Raw genomic sequence first — 15,119 nt, forward strand, 5'->3', positions numbered from 1 at the left:
GCAAAATTCCGTAGTTACTCAAATATTAGCTTACATAACGTAATTTTGTAGTTAATTCCATAACAAATACCTACGTCTAACTATTCCGTAACATGGTCCATAGTAGAATGGCTACAGTTTTTAATTCCGAAGCAAAATTCCGCAGTTAGTCAAATATTAGCTACGAAATGCAATTTTATATCAAAATCCATAGCAAAATAGCTACGACCATTCCGTTGCATATTTCATAGCAAAATAACTACGTATTATACTTTTGTAGCAAATTTCCGTAGTTATTTCAAAATTTTCTTGTAGTGGACGTCATCTCATTGTTTTTATGTGTGTGTATATATACAAGTTTTTTGCAAAAATGGGTTGAAAATAGGAATCTTTTGCAAAAATGGGTTGATTTTTATTTCATTTGTAAAAATGGGTTGTTTTTTTGTGTCCCCACATAAAAATCAAAGTATTTATATATAATTTTACATTTTGACCCCTTCAACTTTCATAATAACCCTACAACTTATATGTTATATTTATTTTATATCTTTTTTTATAAAATAATTATTTTTTTAGTTTTTTTACAACAAATGTAAATTTGTATATATTAAAAACATATAACCGAAATAAGTCTATTATGTTATTGCGATTTAGATCATTAGAAAATTTTAATAAACACATTCTAATTGATACCAATATCGAATATATTACATGTTACAAAATTACGAAATTACAAGATAATTAAAGACACAACTACAAAAGAAATTAAACATGAACTAAAAAGTAAATAAAACATAAAATTACAAGAATAATAAAAGTTACATGGTTCACATTGCATTAAATCTTGGTTGAGAATTTGAACAATTTCTCATGTTATGACCAGGTTGATGACATAGTCCACATTTACGAGGTTCATCACGATGGCGAACATCCATCTCGTTACGAAATCGATGTGCATGCCTCCGACCTCGACCGACTGCACATTTTGAGTTATCTGCTTGAATACTCCAATCAGCCTCTAACCAATAATCAACATGAGGAAGTGGTGAAAACCCATCATTATATTATTGCTTGTACGTCACAGTTGTGTAAACATGATTGATAATGGAAAAAGGGTTATCCCCTCTAAAACGACAAACTGCAAGAGCATGTGAACAAGGGAATCTTTTCATCTGCCACTTACCACATGTGCATGTATGTTGATAATAACTGATAGTGTGGGTATTTCCTCCGTTTTCATTTATTCGTAACTTGGTGACAATTCTATAGACACCTTCATTATAGTTGAACTCAGTTAAAGTATGACTTTGTGCAGAAGTGTCACGTTTACGAAAGAGACGCCACATACGTGATGGTAGAGGTGTATTGCAATTCATTGCAGCATCACTAAGTTTTCTAAAAAGTTGTACAGTTCTATTGAATGTAAGATCAATACACGCCCTAATAGGTAGTTGTCTTGCTCCTCGTAGCGCATTATTCATACTCTCAGATATATTTGTCGTTAACGACCCCCATCGACGATTTTCATCATAAAAAAAGACACCATTGACTTTTATCAATTTGGTCTAAATACTGCCAAGCTTCGAGATTGATTGCTTTGATTTGTTTCTTATACTTCACAAACTTTCTTTTTTGTGTGGTGCTTCCAGTATCCCAACAAAATGATTTAAGCCTCACGTTCTTGTACTTTTTCATGAGATTGCTTCTGATGTGTCGAAGACAAAATCGATGGTATCCCAATGGCTCTTTCCATTCCTCTAGATTTGCCATTGCATGAATTATTCCTTGATGTCGGTCTGAAATAACACACAATTGTCTGTCTTGAGCAACAAAATGTCTGAACTGATACAAAAACCAACTCCAACTGTGTGTAGTTTCCTCATCAACAATGGCATAAGAAACTGGTAATATATTATTGTTGGCATCTTTTGTAACAACAATAAGCATTTTACCCTTGTACGAACCTCTCAAATGACAAGCATCAATGGAAATAACAGGTCGACATAGATGAAATGCATTAATTGCAGGTCCAAAAGCCCAAAAAATATACTTAAATGTTGTCATATGTGATGAGCCATTTGGATTATGAAACCATTTCACGACGGTATTAGGATTTGAAGTTTGCAAAGTTGCAATGTACTTGGGTAACTCTGCAAAGTTACTTTCCCAAGTTCCATAAATGTTCTCTATGGCTTTTCTCCTACCATGCCATGCCTTCCAATAAGAAACGTCAACATTTAGAATATTTTTAATATCTGCTTGTATATGTTTCACTGGATAAGCAATATCTTTTTCAATTGAGTGGATGATGTAGACGGCTATAGTTCCAGAGTTTAGACTTCTGTTGTCATTGCCTCTACAAGATCCAAAACAATTGTGTGCATCCACCCAACGTGTGATCTTCCACATATGATGGTTTTTCTTTTTCATTGCAGAAACATACCATGCACACTGTGGTGTATATGGGTCAGTATTAGAACTTCCTTCTTCACCGCCAAGAGTTTTACACTTTGCTATCCAAAAACTACTTTTACTTTCACAAACCTTAAACTCTCTATTTTGCTTGATCGACCAAAGTCTTACTGCCTTTTTTACCTGATCCTTATTTTCAAACAACATTCCTACCCTTATTTTGTTTTCAGATTCATTCCAAAAATCTAAATGAATTTTTTCATGGATATCAACTACGCCATCGTCGCCTTCGTCTCCAATATCGTTCATAAGGTTCATAATTGGACTTTTACTCACAATCGGAGTTTCATTCACATTATCGTCAGACTCATCCCCAACATCACTTAATGATTCACTAACACTATCTTCACTAAATTGGGAGTTGGGTTCATCAAACCCAAAGTCATTATCTGTCTCACATCTAGCACCATTAGGTAAAGGAAATTGTACCTCAGAGGGGTTGGTGATAAAATCAATAGGCTGAACTGGCTGTGATACTCCATAATTGTTAAGAAGATCTACAAGACTAGTATTCGCAGACCACATTTTTTGTAACTGCAAAATAAACAATAAGATAAAATATATAAATTATCATATTTTACATAATGTTTCACGTTAGATATTTGAAATTTCGACAAGAGTATGTACCTTACAATTTAGTTGCGAAGGAGGATTCGTATATGAAGTTACAAATGCGACTGAAGAATTAAAGAAGAAAAGTTGGGATTTCAAATTTGTGAGAACTATGGTTTATAAAAATGATGATGGAAACTAAAATAATGAATTCAATATATACATCAGAAAATGAATTGAACGTAAACAAAGTGATAATTTTTTTTTTTTAACTTTACTTACATATTTTCAGATGAAAATGACAATTCATACTTTTGCTTTTGCATATGGATAGTGACAATTAAAACACCTACTTTTGCATATGGATAGTGACAACTGAGACATCTACTTTTGTATATGGATAGTGACAACTGAGATATCTACTTTGCAGAAAAAAAATAACAATTCAATGGCTTTTGTTTTTTTTTCTAAAAATAATTTGACATAAAAATTATATATATATATATATATATATATATATATATATAAAAGATTAAAAAGAAATATTTGATATTTACATAAATTCCGATTATGTAATTTGAATAATAAACTTATATATTATATGTAATAAAAAATAAAATATACACTTAAAAAATTGAAGATATAAAAAGTAAATAATAGATAAGTTATGGGGTTATTATAAGAGTTGAAGGGGCCAAAATATAAAATTATATACTAATACGTTTGATTTTTATGTGAGACCAAAAAAAAAACCCATTTTTGCAAATGAAATAAGAATCAACCCATTTTTACAAAGGGTTCTTATTTTCAACCCATTTTTGCAAAAAAAACTCTATATATACCAACGACATATCGTCGGGATAGATTTCACACGGATCGACATTAATATGTACCGACGGCTTGTCGTCGGTTGTTTTCTTTGTAGTAGTTGCCACTCCCCCGTTTTATTATAATTTTCTCTCGTTTAGAAAAACATGTTATTTTATTTTATTTAAAGAGTTCATACAACTCGAAGAAGTTTATGCATAGGTGCCGCCTGCCAGCCTGCCAATACTCTTGCTATGAGCTGTAAAGAAAAGTCTGTCAACGTCTACTTTTGCTTTTTTTTTTTCTAGAGAACGGTCGTCAACAAAAATCCTTTTATATACCCACTAACTGATCATAATATTTGCTTGTGAAACAAGGAAATGAATGGCGCAATTACCATGACGTCATTCCTCGTGAGTCTATTTCTGGGAAACTTCATGCTGAGTTACCTTTTCATGCCAATACGTAGACACGAACAAGGGCGGCCACCCTTTCGATATTTTATATATTGAGAACGGTTTCTACACGACACCGTGAAAATATTACAAAAAAGAAAGACCTATTACATATACACTTTCTAAATTCCACATAACTTGGTGCTATATAAACTAAGTGATCTATGCACCCCTTGTCTCATAACTATTTTAACTATTTTACCAAAGCTGTGAGCAAGAAGAGTAAGATGATGGGGGATATGACTCAGTTAGGGTCTTTGATGGCTGCCGTAATGTTCGTTTGGGCAATATTCAGGCAACTGTTTCCTGATGAGTTCCAAAGGGATGTCAGGAAATACGTGAACAAAGTGGTTAGCTATGTGTACCCTTATGTCGAAATCACTTTTCATGAATACCAAGTAGACACCTGGTTCGAGCGAAGCAAAGCCTTTGTTTCCATTGAACGTTACCTCAGCACCAACTCCTCCAACAGAGCCAAAAGGCTCAAAGCAAATGTGGTCAGAGACTGTGAATCCGTCGTCCTGAGTATGGACGACTACGAAGAGGTCACAGACGAGTTCAGAGGCATCAAGATCTGGTGGACGTCGAGTAAAAGCATCCCACAACAGCGGGCATTCTTTTCCTATCGAGGTGATGAGGAGAAGCGATATTATAGGCTCACATGCAAAAGAGAGCACCGAGATATCATCACTAAAGTTTACTTGCAGCATGTACTGGATGAAGGAAAGGCGATTGAAGTGAAAACAAGGCAACGAAAGCTCTATACTAACAACAAGAGTGAAAAATGGTCTGGTTACAGGAGGACTATGTGGAGCCACATCATATTTGAGCACCCTTCCACATTCGACACTCTTGCAATGGACCCGAAAAAGAAGAAAGAGATTTTAGATGATCTTATGATGTTCAGCAAGTCGAAGGAGTACTACAAGAAGGTGGGCAAGTCATGGAAACGTGGATATCTTCTTTATGGTCCCCCAGGAACTGGAAAGTCTAGCATGATTGCTGCCATGGCTAACCTTCTAGAATACGACATCTATGATCTTGAATTAACCTCGGTGAAAGATAACACGGACTTGAGGAAGCTACTCATCGACACATCAAGCAAGTCTATAATTGTGATTGAGGACATCGATTGTTCACTTGATTTAACTGGTCAGCGAAAGGAGAAAAAAGAAGAGAGTAAAGAGGAGGAGAAGGATCCAGTTAAGAAGGCCGAGGAGGAAAAGGATAAAAAGAATAAGGGAAGTGAAGTTACTTTATCTGGGCTTTTGAACTTCATTGATGGGCTATGGTCGGCTTGTGGGAGTGAGAGGCTAATCGTGTTCACAACAAACTTTCTTGAAAAGCTTGACCCTGCTCTGATTAGGAGAGGAAGGATGGATAAGCATATCGAGCTTTCCTATTGTTGTTTCGAAATATTCAAGGTGCTTGCAAAAAACTATTTGGATCTTGAATCACACGACTTGTTTTCAACCATCAGTCGACTCTTGGAGGAGACTAAGATGACTCCAGCTGATGTTGCCGAAAATTTGATGCCAAAGTCTTTTGAAGAGAATGCTGAGAGTTGTTTGAACAAGTTGATCCAATCTCTGGAGAATGCAAAAGAAGAAGCAAGGCTGAAAGCTGTGGAGGATGCCAGGATCAAAGCTGAGGAAGAAGCAGCTAAGAAGATAGAACAAAATGGTGAGAAGTTACAAGAGATTGATGGAAAATTAGGGGATGGCGGGGGAAAGAAGGCTGACCAGGATACCGACATTCTACAAGTCACCAACACAGAAGAAAACGGTGTCATCAACGCATAGTATAATATGGCCTAATTAAGAACGTAGAACCAATAGCTTTCAGGTTTATTAATTGTATCATTTGTATGTCTATAATGATATGGCCTAAGAACATAAAACAAATAGCATTTAGCTTTGTTAATTTTATGTCGTATGTCTATATTGGTCTATTGTTTTCGCTTGGTTGTACATAACTTGTAATGCATTTGTATAATATGGCCTTTGTTAATTGTATGTATGTATTGCTAATTTGATCGTTTTAGTTTGCTTGCTTGTACATAACTTGTAATGCATTTGTAGTTTTCACTTACAAGTAGTCAAATGAACTTAGTCAAAAGTCAAGTGTGGTAGGTGTGTGAAGACATGATTAATCTACTTTAAACTATTTATTATGTTAGGATTTCAGGCATTTGCCATAACTAGGGGTGTAAACGAGCCGAGCCGAGCCCGAGCCTAACCAAGCTCGAGCTCGGCTCGTGAACAATTTAATGAGCTCGCGAGCCTAAACGAGCTTAAACGAGCCTATATATATATATATATATATATATATATATATATATATATATATATATATATATATATATATATATATAGGCTCGTTTAGGTTCATTTAGGCTCGCGAGCCCACTAGCTGAAGCTCGGCTCGAGCTCGTTTAATAAACGAGCCTCATATTTAGGCTCGAGCTCAGCTCGGGCTCGTTTAATTCGATCTCGAGTCGAGTTTTTAACGAGTCGATCCCGAGTAGCTCGCGAGTAGCTCGGCTCACTTACACCCCTAGCCATGACATATATGACATGCATGAAGGGTTGGTGAATGTATCTACTGTTCTTTTAAAGAAAAGCAATAAAAGACAAATGATACGTTTGTTCGTTTCTCTAAATTTAATAAAGAGAGGCATAGATGGGATTTTATTTTAAGGTAGGCAAAATAATATACAAAATATAAACGAATGACAAAATTCTTCAAACGATAACAAAATGTAAATATATATGAATTCTTAACTAAATTCTTTATTTTAAGTTGCGCATCATTAACATAATCTAAAATGGAGTTTAACCGAAATAGACAACAATGTAATCGCTTATACTGATTTCAAGTTTTGAATGGAATAGGCCATATCACAATCCTAATTTCTTTTATTTAACAAAAATATATATTATACATACCCTATATATGCAACCTTAATTTTGTTTGGGTGGGCCAAGGCCCACTCTTGCCCTATATTGGTTAGGCCTTCACACATTAATCATATCCCGCCACTTTATAGAGAGAACATAGTAACATAGTACGGAATCGATCATGAGCCATGATATTGTCTATAACATAATAATATTTAGATAAAAACTATAAAAATGGTCCCTGTTGTATATATTTTTTCTGGGGTTAGTTCAAACATATATTTTTTTAGATCAACGGTTCTTTTGAGCATATTTTTACGTGGTTTTGGACTTTTGAAAAACTGAAAGGACTAAAATATCCTCTTGATATATATATATATATATATATATATATATATATATATATTAAGTTTTATTAATAAATTAGGGGCCTTCCCATGTCTTCTTCTTCTTCCTATCATGATACTACCCTACCTATGAATACAATTCTTCATCTTATCACTAACACATTATCATCTTCCAATTATCTCATATGGAAGAATCAAATGATTCATCTCCTTACTTATCAGAATCTGTTAGGGCATGTTGATGGGACCTTTCATGCACCTAATCAGGAGGTTCTCATCGCTAAAAAGCCTTTGCCGCATCTAGATTTTACTGCGTGGATCTTTGTTGATCAGCAGGTGATTATTTTCCTTCAAGCATCGTTGACTGAGAAAGCCTTTTCTGAAAATGTTGGCTTATTGACGGCTCGACAGATTTGGGTCACTCTTGCGGAGGCTTATAGCCATTCATGTAGAAAGAAATTAGATTCTATGTGATCAAATGCGCCAACTCTCCAAGGGAACATCCACTATTACTGAGTTTGGCTGGAGATTCAATACTATTTGTGATCAACTTTCTGTTGTTGGTCATCTCGTCGATGAATTGGACAAAACCCACTAGTTTTGTGTGGCCTTGGTCTGGATTTCGAGACTTTTTCCACCGCTATTCATGTCTCCCGGTCGCTCACCACTCTCTGAGATCTTCTTGCCCACGCCAAGGCACATGAGTTATTTTTGTGATCCTTTCATGAGACTTCTTCCTCACCAGCGGCTTTTTCTGCTAAATCGGTTCCACCTATGTCTCGTGGTGGTCATTCATTTAAAGGTGGTCATGGTCGTGGTCGTGGGCGTTGTCCTCCCCATTTTCAATTATGTTGAACCAATGACTAATATACTAGTGCATGCCCACATCTCTCCTCGTATATCATTCATAAACGCGGTTCTGATGCTTATTTAGAGAAAGCCATTCATGCTCAGTGTCATGTAATGTTCAATGACCCCGATTGGTTTGTTGACTCTAGTGCTACCGACCATATGGATTCTTACGTAGCATCCGCATCTCAACGTAAGCCTTATACTTGAAACTCTAAGGTTTCCTTTGGTGGTGGTAATGTTCTCCCTATTTCTCATATTGGCCGGTCTATGATTCACAATAATATTAAATTGCGAGATGTTCTGGTAGTCCCTACGATCACCAAAAATTTATTTTCCATTAGTAAATTGACTACTGATAATAGCATGGATGTTTTGTTTTCCCAACCTCAATTTATATCCAGGATCGAGAAACGCAACAGGTTCTAGCAAGGGGTTAATGTGAGAAATGATTTTATGTTCTCTCAAACAAGTCGGAGACATTTACAGTCATTGCCTGTTCGGAGTTAAAATCCTCATATGAGCTTTGGTATTCCTACTTGGGTCGCATTTCTTTTGATAATATTTCTCTTTTGAATAAATTAAGTTTCGTTTTAGTGACATATTTATTATCGTCACCCGTTGTTTGTATGCCCTGTCAGCTTGCTAAGGCGCATCATTTACCCTTTTAACCTAATGAAAAATGTGCTTTACATGTGTTGGCCTTGATTCATTGTGATTTATGGGGCCACCCCCGATTACTTCGATTGATGGTTATTGTCATTATGTTATTTTTGTGGATGATTTTTCTCATTTTATGTGCTTTCCACTAAAAACCAAGTGTGGTTTCCATGTGGTGCTTGGGGCCTTCATTAAGTTTTTTCAAACACAATTTTCATCTAAAATTAAAGTCTTCCAAAGTGAAGGGGCACAAAGTTTTTGAATCACAATGTACGACGTTTGCTTGATGAAAATGGTACTCTTCATCGTATTTCATGTACTTATACTGCCCAACAAAATGGTAGGGTGGCGCGAAAGCACCGTCATATTTTCGAAATCTGCTTTTCCATGTTATTTAATGGGCATGTCTCGTCTTCTTATTGGGTTAATGATTTTTGCTCAACTGTTCATATTATCAACTGGCTTTTCACTTTGGTATGAAGTAATAAATCGTTATTCGAGGTCTTGTTTCTTCGGGCTCTTTCTTATAATCATTTTTTCACATTTGGATGTCAAGTTTACGTTTACTTAAGGGACTATGCAGAGCACAAATTATCACCATGAAGCCTTCCTTGCATATTTCTTAGCTATTGTGCCCAGTATAAATGAATGTCTTGAGCCTAGCTTCTCTCAAGTTTTCATTACCCGACATGCCAAGTTTGATGAGCTCTTCTTTCCGTGTGGTGGCACTTCAACTTAGGCCTCTATTCATGACCTTCATCTAGTTACCTTTTTGGACATGCACCATCTTTTGTTCCACCATCGGCTCCTGCTCCAAGCCCTCCTCTATAGATGACTGCTCCATCCATTGGCTGTGGACTTTGCGATGATCCGGTTCTAGTCGTCGAGGCTCCGTTCCAGAACATGCCCGATCATCTGAATAGGACCAGTCGACCGAACAAGCCTAATCATCAATGCAAGTCCATTCACCTGATTCGATCCAGTCACTCATTGATGCTTCGCCGCGTATCTCACCAGCTAGTCCGACTCCTGCTGATGCAACTGAACTGGATTCATCCACTGCCGCTCTTTCACGTGTACCTCCTGTTGGCCATTCCAAGGTTACACAAGCCAAAGTCGGGATCTTTAAACCGAAGTATCGAATGGATCTTGCTCACACTACTAAACATGGTTTATATAGTACCCTATTTGCTCAACATGACCCAACTGCCTTTTCTTCTATTGCTTCGCAATCTCACTGGATGGATGCTATGAACGTTGAGTTGCATGCCCTATGGAAAAATTATACTTGTTCGTTGGTTCCCAGAACCATGGATCACAATGTCGTCGATTGTAAGTGGGTGTTTCGAACTAAATACCATTCTGATGGCACTATTGATCGTCATAAATCCTGATTAGTTGCACAAGGTTTTAGTCAACTTTTGGGTGTTGATTACTCACATACTTTTAGTACGGTGGTGAAAGCATCCACGGTTTTCATTTTTTGTTGTCTTTAGTTATCATTAATGGTTGGTCTTTTCACCAACTTGACTAAAAGTATGCTTTCACCATCGGGTTTTCACGGTCCTCGTTTTCCCGGTCATGTGTGTCACCTTCATAAAGCTCTTTATGGTCTCAAACATGCCCATGGGCTTGGTTTCATCACCTAAGCACCTTTTTGGTTAGTACAGGGTTTGTATGCAGTCGGGTTGATCCATCTTTATTTTTGTTCAAACGTGACTCGTGTGTGCTATATTTATTGGTTTATGTTGACGATTTAATTTTAACCATCAATGATGACACGGTTACAAGCGTTATCATCACTAACTTGCACAACGAATTCATGATCAAAGACCTCAATCATTTAAACTATTTTCTTGGAATTAAAGCTACTTACAATCCCGATGGTTTATTTCTCTATCAGACCAAGTACGCTCATGACATTATTGCTCAGGGCGGTCTTCTTGATGGTAAACCGGTTCCTATAATTTCCTCTAACATGGCATTTGTTACCAGTGGTGATGCTTACTCGGATCCCTCGCATTATCGGTCCCTTGTTGGTGCTTTTCAATATTTGCCGATCACTCGTCCTCATATTTCATTTGCAGTCAATCAAGTTAGCCAATTCCTTCAAGCTCCAACTATTTCGCATTATGAAGCAGTTACCCGACTTTTGCGATATGTCAAGGGTACAATTTCTTTGGGACTCTGCTTTTCAAAATTGGCATATACCACTCTTGTATGCTACTCTGATGCTGATTGGGCTTGTTACCTCGACACCTGTTGTTCCACTTATGGTTACTCGATATTCCTCGGGAGGCAATCATGTATCCTCGAGTGCCAAGAAACAACCAATTGTCTCTCGCTCCAATTGCGAAACTAAATATTGAGCAATGGCCAACACTGCAACAGAAATTATTTGGATCACTCATTTTTTGTGAGAACTTCATGCACTGCCACCGGACCGTCCAACATTGTTATGTGATAATCAAAGTGCTTTGTTTCTCACTCAAAAGACCATTTCTCACAAACGTGTCAAACATATTGATCTTGACTATTATTTTATTCGTGAATTTGTGTTGTCCGGTAAACTTCACACCAAGTTCATTCCAACCAAGCTTCAAGTGGCTGACATTTTCACAAAGAGTTTACCACGTCATCAGTTTGAGTTTTTTTTAGGAAAGTTATGTATTGGTAAGCTACCGTTTCGCTTGAGGGAGGATATTAGACACACTTAGCTATTGCATCTGTATTTATTTATGTATAGCTATGTATCTCTTTAAATTCTTTGAGGTTGTAAAGTGTAAGTTCTAAGAACATTGAGTATAGGTGGGTGTTATGACACCAAAAAATTGCCACCTCACCATGACACATTACCTTTAACACCACACCATTTATATAGGAAATGGTGTTCAATGTTATAACGTGTGTTAAGAAATAGAGAGAAAGAGAGAAATAGAGAAAAGAAAGAAATCTTATTGGTGGAAAATGGCGTTTTGTCTCGTTCTCGTCTCAATGATGCATGCCACAACGAGAAGAAACGAGAAGGGGAGGCGGTGTTCCCCCCGTTACCACGCCGTCAAGGCATGTCCACGTCGGCAATAACGAGAACGAGAAGCCCCATACCGTGTGCTCTAATTCTATAAATGATGAGCTTCTCCACCTAATTGGGTGTAATGAATATCATTCTCGTCAACCCTAAATCCGCCATTGCCCGGAAACTCGAACTTATAGACAAAATTAATTAACAAAGTTCTTTCCATTAAACATAGACCGGGAAAATCAATATGCGAAGAAACAGAAACTTAATAAACCAAAATGTTTTTATTTTTTATTTTTTATTTTTTTATTTTTTTGAAGCTAATGCAATGTATGTGTTTTGAATGTAAAATAAATAGATAAATAAATAAATAAATATAAAAATCAAACTGAATAATCGATAAACCTTTGGAACCACATCCATAATTGACTAAGCACATTTCAAAGTTGAGATTATCAGAAGTCAATGCCCTAAAACAAGTTGCATAATCTAACAAATAAAATAATGGTAATTAATTACTCAGTAAAAAATCAAGTAATGGTAATAAATCTAACAAGTGAAATAAAATACTAATTTATAAAAATAAAATATAAAAATTCAAATATAATAATTTATTCCGTTTAATCAAAATAATAATTTTTTTTTACTGAAAAAACCGAATAAAAACGTATGTATTTAATTAACCAAATCAAATAATCTATAATTTTCCATCATTTGGTTCTTATGATTCTTTGATTTCTGTTTTTTCTAACAGCCCTACTTTTTGGATAATTCATTATACATGATGAGAATTCTGAAAAATTCGTGAAAAATTTAACACACATTAATCCTTTGTGTACTTGTAAGGCAAATTTGTAATTCGTCTCCTTTTATTATTATTAATGTTTCAAATCCTATCTTTTACTTTTTAAACTTGTATATTATATTCTCTATATGTTATGTTATCTTTTAAAATAAACAAAACGAACGTAAATTACATGTTAAAATTATTGCAAAGATTGCCTTGAGATTAATATTTTCAATGTATAATTTTAGTTAATAGCCACAGACATACTTCACTACCACAGACCTCCTTTACTACTTGAACTATCAAGCCAATTAGTAACACAGGCTCCTTGTCCGGCTGGGCACTAGGATGTGAAGATATGCCGGCATTTGCTATTGGGTAGCCCCTCGATTTCGAGTCGGTGATTGTAAGATCAGCACATATCAGAACTAAAGCAGTTCTATGAGATCAGGCAAAAGTTAATAAGACAGAGCAGAAGTGAAAGATGAAAGCACAGTACCGGGGAAACAAAATCTTTCTAGTTCTGCTAGCCTCCTCCCAACAAAGTCGTTCCAAGTGAGATGGGACACAATTTCATTACCCAACAACACTCGGGTCAAGTTCCACCATGACCACGCCTTCCCTTTGAGCATACGAACCGCAAACTTCACTTTTCGTTCTTCTTCGCTTTGTGCTCCCTGAGAACTCTGGTGGTTGGCAACTAAGAAAAGTCTTGTATGAACACCTGTGTTGTCGGATTAATTCCATTTTCTTCTCTATTATTTTGCAGATTTGCTTCATGTAACGAAACAATTGTTCAAAATTTGCCTTTATTGATAATTGAGAATTCGCTTCTTGATTCATAAATGTCTCTTCTTGCGGTTGTGGCACCCTTTCACTTGGTGCTATCACAGTAGCATCTTGATGGATAGTGTTCACCTAAATACAACGATCAAATGTTAACCATTTAACCAATATCATAAAAGATCGCAATTAAAACTAATAGAAAGATTCTATTGACAATGTTCGCATTCAAGATTGTTTAAATAGAAAAGGTGATTCAATTAGTTATATATTATCAGTAAGCTAGTCAACTACATAAACTCAACAAAAAGAGCAGCCACAATGTATACTCAGGAGACAATTACATGTTTGCCGGCGAGATAATGTTGAGTGACGGCCGGTGGAGGTGAAGGAGTTAACGATGAACCGTGTGGAGCAGTAGCCATGATCGAGAATGAAAAGGAAAGAGGTTTTGTTGAACTCCAATGTTGGAAATTGGAAAAGCAAAAGGAGATTATATAACAAAAATAGTGGGCTCCTGTTAACACGAAGAATTCATGGGAAACTGATTTTGACTGAAGAGACACCACCTTCACCATTTTGTATGCTTGTATCCCACCTATAAAATTGGTTAACAAGAGGTTCTTTGATAGGGAGGTTAAGATGAACTGCTTTATCGAAGCACCTGATGTCGGCTCGATGTAGACTTAACCAACTCCTACTGATTATGATGTCAAAACCTTGGGGTGGATTAGATGTCGTGAAGATCTAAAAGAAAGTATGACTACTCATGAATTAGGGAAAAGGATAGATATTTCTAAGTTTATTCCCACGGAAGCACGATCACTCTCAGTTTTGAGCAGTCTCCGTCTAGAAGTTCATAGTAGAACTCATACCTGGTTCATCAATCATAGTCTCGGGTATACGAGTCATATAAATTAAGATTGAAACTGTGGGTCTTTGGATTGAACTTGACGTACTGCACTAGTGGTACTTCGGGGAGGTTTGCTGAGGTTTCTTTGGAAAGGGTAAGAAACATGAGGTACTCTACGCATGAGTACTTCGGAGTTCTGAAGTGATAGTTTCGTTAGAAAGATGATTTCGGAGAAAGAGATTTACGCACGAAACTGGTATTGTGAGGATCAAATAGACTCTGATCGTATGATGAAATCCGAATCACTTGGAAATAAGGCACTAGATTTGATCATAAAGGCATTACAGACAAAACACAACAGTGCAACTTTTAACAGAGTTACAGTACTTTAGAGTAACTACAGGAATACTGCTGCGAACAAAGTATATTACAAATGGCAAGTATACGCCGCACGAGGGTCCCTTAACTGACGGGATCTCGCAAAAGATAAGAATCGAGTTGCACTAGTTTTAAACATGTTTAAAAAAACATACATAATACTGACGATTGGAAGTGAACCTATACTATAGTAGGGTCCTTCGTTGCCTCTTTCCATTATAAGCTCAAACTCCTTCGGATTCACCATCATTCTCCTCTGTTGCACAGTCCCTCTTGAA

General features: G+C 36.3%; 1 protein-coding gene and 1 pseudogene across 1 annotated transcript; one reads left to right on the forward strand and one right to left on the reverse strand.

Annotated features, from left to right (window-relative positions):
• Positions 1 to 1,506: 1,506 nt before the first annotated feature.
• LOC145060176 (uncharacterized) lies at positions 1,507 to 2,976 on the reverse strand. The gene has a single exon (XM_079007888.1). The coding sequence runs from the start codon at positions 2,974 to 2,976 to the stop codon at positions 1,507 to 1,509; it is 1,470 nt and encodes a 489-aa protein (XP_078864014.1).
• Positions 2,977 to 4,382: 1,406 nt separating this feature from the next.
• LOC145056883 (AAA-ATPase ASD, mitochondrial pseudogene) lies at positions 4,383 to 6,280 on the forward strand (annotated as a pseudogene).
• Positions 6,281 to 15,119: the final 8,839 nt, after the last annotated feature.

The sequence above is a fragment of the Lactuca serriola genome, chromosome 6 (genome assembly GCF_051521515.1).
Source record: "Lactuca serriola cultivar US96UC23 chromosome 6, Lser_US96UC23_V15, whole genome shotgun sequence".
Lineage (NCBI taxonomy): Eukaryota > Viridiplantae > Streptophyta > Magnoliopsida > Asterales > Asteraceae > Lactuca > Lactuca serriola.